The sequence below is a fragment of the Cephus cinctus genome, unplaced genomic scaffold (genome assembly GCF_000341935.2).
Source record: "Cephus cinctus unplaced genomic scaffold, Ccin1 Ccin1_scaffold0401, whole genome shotgun sequence".
NCBI classification, from domain to species: domain Eukaryota; kingdom Metazoa; phylum Arthropoda; class Insecta; order Hymenoptera; family Cephidae; genus Cephus; species Cephus cinctus.
In genome coordinates, this window is record NW_014333085.1 from 737174 (window position 1) to 743770 (window position 6597).

General features: G+C 41.9%; 1 protein-coding gene across 4 annotated transcripts in view; it reads right to left on the reverse strand.

The window, feature by feature from the left end:
- LOC107267441 (metabotropic glutamate receptor 7) overlaps positions 1–6597 on the reverse strand; it is a 77081-nt gene that overhangs the window by 11668 nt on the left and 58816 nt on the right. For all 4 annotated transcript variants that reach the window (XM_025084564.1, XM_015739178.2, XM_025084563.1 and 1 more), the window contains exon 9: positions 1435–1590. In XM_025084564.1, the coding sequence (XP_024940332.1) occupies positions 1435–1590 (156 nt within the window). The remainder of the gene's footprint in view (positions 1–1434; positions 1591–6597) is intronic.

Genomic DNA, 6597 nt, shown 5'->3' on the forward strand with positions numbered 1-6597 from the left:
CCCCCCCCCCTCAAAGTGTATCAGATATCTCGCCCCGACGACATACGATAGTTCAACACATTCTTTTTAACCCTCCCATAACTCCAAGTCCGAAGGAAAAAACTCCCACAATTCATCTCCCGAGTTTCTATATATTTTCTCTTAAGGATTTGTCATTCAGTTCGCTGAATTTCCGCATGAGAAACTGAGGGCGCCGCGAGCGCGGGACATTCGCGAACGATATAGCTATACATAACGAGATACATTTTGTCCAGCTGTATACCTGTATACAGCCAATGTAAGTATCCATGGGAGCGTCGGCATTTTATTAAACCACGTGGATCCCGACTCGCTGCTGTAATTCGTCAAGTGGTTCTGCACCGAGTGTCGTCGAGGGTGAAGTTTTGTACGAGGGTGACAGAAAAGCCTTAGGGAAAACACGACGAGTTTCCGTGATCACTTTACTTTATCGAGCGAGCATTCCTCGCGTTCCAGTCAAGAAAAGAAAAAAGATAGAGAAAGAACGATAAGAGATAGCAAAGACGTTAGTAGACGAGCGGACCGAGGGGAAGTGAAATGAAAAAAATAAAATAAGCACAGTGGGGTTAAGGAAAAGTAAGAATTTAAAATAAAATTATTTCTTAACCCCCCCACCAGCCAACGAACGAAGCACGTCATATTTCTTTTTTGGCATTTATAATTTCTATATTTATCACTGTGCATGTAATGTCAATGGAAAAAAAATACATAAATTTCCATAGATGCTGCAAGACTCGTTGTGGTTATTTGTTTTATTTATTTATTTTTTTCACGCAGTATATACCGTCGGATCTACGTCAGCCGTCTGGTTGCTCGTGTGTCAATCGTTGACATGGGACCCACTTTTTCTTAGACCTACGATATTGGCTTGCACTATACAATATATATATATATATCCTGACATAAGGTTAGTTAGCGATATGTATAATAATAAGGTTTTGTAATCTAAGACAGATTATGCGTCACGTTGAGCCACGCTTGGCACGTGAAGCTACTCAGATTCATTTCCTAAGAAGCACTGATAAATAATACGATTATATCTGAGGAATGATAAAAAAAATGTCAAAGGCGCTATTGGCGGGATTGCTAATATTATTAATTGAATAAAATGGTAAAAGCTTCGTGGAAAGATACTCGTGGTATTATAAGGGACGTATCAGTGGGGACTAAATCGAAGGGATGATAAAACGAGAAGAAAGACTAGATTACACTGGACGGAGACCAAGGGATGCTTAGAGGGAAAAGATGACTATTTACTTTTTAAATCAGACTCGAGGCTCTGCAGTAATAACAAAGTTCGTTGATAACCCGGAGCAAAAATTTGGTGAAGAAAATTCTCGTTAAATTAATATTACATATACACTTGTTTTTTCCTTTTCCTTTCATTAATGTTTAATGTCAATGTCTTGTACCCACCAAAAAAAGTGACGTTGCGTATCCTTTGTAGAAGGTGCTGCCCTCTCGGTGCCGGTTTCAGAGACTCGCAGAGACAGTGAACGGTGCCACGATTTCTCACGCACTCGTCTTCTATGAGATTGTGAACCGAGTGCGCCATTGCGTAGACTGCGTCGACTGAAAATAAAGAAATACATATATAATTGAAATACTAAAGAGCCTTTACGGTTTATCTTCTAGGGAAAGCTCGCTGTTGTCCTTTATCGAAAGGGCCTGAGATTTGTCGGACGAAAATTAAAAGGAGAACCGAAATTATAATTCCGTCCAAGTTCATAGGGATTAATTCGGTTAACGAGAAAAGTTACGTTGCAGAATCTATATTAAGGGATGAGGAAGGGGTTTAGTTTGGATTAACTGTTCGAGCTTTCGTGAAAGTGCGTCACTGTTGACACGTCACTTGAAATTTTCATCCGAACGGGACTGGGTGTATAATACGAAAAAAAATTTCGGGAATCATATTGATTTGAGTTTTTGTTTTTTAACCGACTCTTATATTGTCTCCGTAAGTACCTTCTGTATGCTCTCTCAGAAGCACCCCTTATAAGCAACGTCCGAGTGTGTGCCAAACCAGAGGACTGTTTAACAGGCTATGAATTATGGCTGTATTCATTTGTAATATTTAGTGGATTCAATGTGGAGGACACGTCGCTTCGTAATTGATCGTTTTCCTGTTTATTGCGTCGTAAAGACTTTCAGGGATATAGAGAGGGTGGGCGGGAGGGGTAGATTCGAAATTAATTAATTTCCTGGTTTCGCTCTGTCAATTTGAAGTTACACAAGGGGCTATGTTGCCATTCGCGCCCATAAAAGTTACTATGAATATTCAGCCTCCGGCGGGCACACAATTTTAAGGCTCTTTTTCTTCCAGAGAATTCAAATCGAATAAAAGGATGAAAAAGGGAGAAAGAAAAAAAAGGAAAACCGATTGAATCAGCCTGGAATAAAACGATGCTCGATATCAATGAAGATATTCGACCATCGATCGATAATCGAATATCGTCCGCCGTCGATTTCGATACAAGTCGAGCTCGCGAGGGGCGGAATGGAATCGTAAGATTTTACAGACGATTTCACAAGCGCGATGTCGAATCATGGCTTTTTCGTGGGTTTGCAAAAGGCCTTGAGGCAGCCTGTGGGATAAAAAATTGAAATGCTCCGTCGCCATTGTATTTTTATTTTTCCCAGCGCGAGTCTGTCGATTTAAAAAATTCGCCGCCGGGACGCAGCCAATGGACCGATGCAGTATCGATTATTGATCGATCGATCGGTAATACGAAGTGCTCTCGTGACGTTGACGTTTGTTATTTGAAATTCAAGCACCTTTCTTAAATGCCAATTCACATGCTATAATTCGTATACCATTGGCGCAGTCATTTTGAACGGTTCGTTTATAAAAATGAAATTGCCTTGCCAATTATTTTACTTGTTATTAATTCAATTAAATGGTACCGTATGTTTTCGAACGACTTGCTTGACCTTTTTTTTCTTTTAAGGGGTCACCCATTATGGAAGTTTTAGATGTTTTTTTTTTTTTTTTTTCACTTCACCCGTTACTTTGCCAATGAAGGTTTGGTTAGTAAATTAGTAGATGGGGAGGACGTAACGCGTGTTTCTCAGCAGATAAAAGGGTACTGAGTTGTAACATGGACGATGCTGGTAAATACTCCTTTAAGGGAGTAACGGCTGAAAAAGGATAAAGAAGAGGAAGAAGAGGAAGAAGGTACCGGGCTGTCCATCTATCTGACACCTACTATCTATCTGGCATCTATAATGCATTATTTATGTTACGTGGGTATCTATACTGTAGTTTCTGGTGAGCCTACTAAGCCACACAGTCATCGAGCCCAAAACTGACTGACCGGTCGATAAAAAGGTTTCTGGAGATTTAGGTTACTGGAGGACCCTAATTTGCCGGCCTTATCTTCACACCCTTGGGATTGAAGTAGTCGTCGCCTCGACTTCCGCCGGAAGTCGGGCCGAACGTTCAAGGTAAAAGGAACGTGACGAAAGTGGGTAATTCGGTAGCGGGGAATCACAGATTTCGGGGGAAAAAAGCGAAACGCTGTCTTGGGATTCTCAACGGAAAGCTTTAAACGTGTGTGGAGAGAGACAGAGGATTTTTTTTTTTCTTTTCGAAAAATTAAAACGGAGTAAATAAATAGCGCAAAATTTTTGAGAAGAAAATAACAAATGTTAATACATTATGCTGTTACAACATGGCCGCTCGTTTCTTCGTTTACAACCACCCCCGTAAGTGCTGTTTGAATTTTTCGTTAAAGAGGGAAAATTCAAAAAATACACAAAAGCGTCGATCGGTTAACTAACTGGAAGTATCCTTTCGGAGGTTGGCGTCTTTGAATGTGTTTGTGGCTTTTACGTTGGCAAGAAGAATCCTGGAAGATTTTGCCTGCGTATCGACGTATTTCGAGATGTAGATGTTAGGGGAGATGAGATCCGGGGGAAACGCTTACGACAGGCGGTAGCCTTTCAAAGTCGTATCAGAAGCCAGCCTTGTTATCTGATACCAGGAAAAAAAAAAGTTGTGACAGTTGAGTGCACATAGAGATTTTCACGTAAAAAAAAAAAAAAAAAAAAAAAAAACCAAAAAAAAAAAAAAAAAAAGACAGGAAAAAAAAAAGTTGTGACAGTTGAGTGCACATAGAGATTTTCACGTAAAAAAAAAAAAAAAAAAGAAAAAATACCAAAATAAAAAAAGACGAACTTATTCAATATTTAGCGGCTTCGTAAGAAAAGTTGATCTTTTTGTGATACCTGAACCGATAATTCCTTTTATCGACCCTGACGATTCCGCCTACGAAATTTCTCAAAATAGACACGGCGAAACGTATCCACTGGACCGAGGAAAATTCCGAGGACTGAAAACGAGCAAAAAGTAAAGGAAGGAACAAACAAACCATTCTCTTCCATTTTCCAATGCACTCCTCCGGTGCATGCAAAAGAAGACAAAGAGGGGGAAAACCCAGTCATGACTTCAACCCTTGATTGCCTGATTGCCTGATCAAATTAATTAATAGAAAATACGAACGCAGCTCTGCGCATGTATCAAAGGTAAAAACCCTTGAAGGTGGTTACTCTATTTCCTTTGATAATTTATTTCCACCCTTAACATGCAGAGGGTGGCCGAGTGACGATAACATCCCGAAGCAACCCTCCTTTGCGAGAGCATCTTTCTACGACGAATATTTATAACTTGCCGTGTTTTCCAGATGAAGGATAAGGGTGCCGGGGGAGAGGGGCCGGGAAAAAATGAGAACACCAGGTATGTAAGTCACCCCTGTGACCTCTTAAGATAATCGAGGGCGCATAGAAGGTCGTTGTGAAATAAGGGTGGAAAAAGTTTAGAGAAAAGGAATATGAAAAAAAAGATCCCACCAGAATCACCCCGTAACAAGGGTAGGTGTCACATTCTTAATTGCAACCCTCGTAAAAGCCAAGTGCAACCCTTACGCCCTTATATCTGCCGACGACGTTCTATCGCAAGGAAAACAACCAGTGGAGGGTGAAACACCCCCTGGAATCGGGTCTGAACCCCCAAGTATCCAGAGAGCCAAGAGCACCGTAGGCAGCAGCAGGCACCCCGTGTAATAACTATAAAACTTCAAATCCAGCCGAGGTTCGCGTACTCGTGCCACGAGCATAAGTCAGGGCCGTAGAGTGTAGGACGTGGAACCCTAGTGAATCGTTGCATCCCTTAAAAGCCAAGGTAGAGCGGAATATTCAGGTATAATTCAGAAACTCGGGTAATTTCGCAAGACAAACGATATAAGCCCTGAATACATAAGAACCCTTGAAAATGCAGGAGGAAAAAAAAAAATATATTTTTCACTCTTTCGTCCCTACTCGGGTGGTTAACCAAATAAAATTATTTCATCCCTTACCTCTTTTTTTTTTTCAGCCGCACCCCTTACGCGATAGAGCAAACCCGTTCGAGTAAATTTTTTTAATTTTTTTTTAAATCCTTTTGAATTTCCCGCCCCACCATCCCAATGACCACGTGATCGCACAAGCACGGGCTAATCTCATTTAACAAGAAGCGTCCGAAATTATCCTGCAGCGAGCGGATGAGACTTATGAATGGGGAATTTTAATCGACAGCCGCGAAACGTCACGATCCGACCATTTGTTGTCTCCGATTGCACCGTATCGTATCGCCGTAGCCGCCGGAAGTTAAGAGCGGAAAATTAAAGCGCCGGAAGCCGTTCACTTAACGAAGCTCGTATTTAATAAGCCAGCTTTGCTTAAGCCGAACGAATGACTCCGTCGGGGCTAATGTCAGTAAGGGCTCTCAGCCGCGAGGAATCCACAGCGGCCTGGTCCGCCATGAATTACAGTTTCTGAGTTCAAAATAATTACTTAAAGGGTTAGCAGGCATCGTTTATATATATATACACATGTATATATAACCAATCTCATTCAAATATACATATACAATATATATACATCCCAACAATCGCCAAAGGACTTTCAGCCAAGTATCGGTAACAAATTGTTCAGACGGCGTTGGATGTCAGATGCGATTCAAAAAGCGGAGTCCTTGCAAAGGAGTAAGAAGTGAAGGGGATGAAGAATAAAAAAAGAAAAAGGAAAATGGCGACTCTAGAAAGTGAGCGAAACGGGTGCGCGCACAGCACTTAAGCGCGACAGGCCGGATCATTTATTTTGCAGCAGAAAAGAGACGAGGAGGCTGGGGGGAGGGGAGGGGGGGGTGAAAGAGGAAGGAAGATGCAGGACGAAGGGGCACAGGTGAGAGGAGGAAAGAAAACGTGTAGACAGAAGTAGAGGAGAGTATGGTATCCCGCTGTGTCTCTGTGTCTGACCACTCCTGGTCTTATCTACTTGAGCCTCAAGCGTTGGAGGACCGCAGGTGATTTTCTTGATCAAAAGTGGAAAAGCGGGTTCGACGGTTGTCAACCCATAGCGTTTAAGTGTAAGAACCCTCGACCAACTGATTCCTCCATCCCCCAGCCAATCTCCCAGCATCCCTACTTATCCTTCATTTTATTTTTTTATCTCCACAACCCATCCGACTTTGGATCATTTCAAACCACGAGCCTCTGGACCCACGCAGATCCTGGCTTTTAATTACTCATCTCCCCCCCCCCC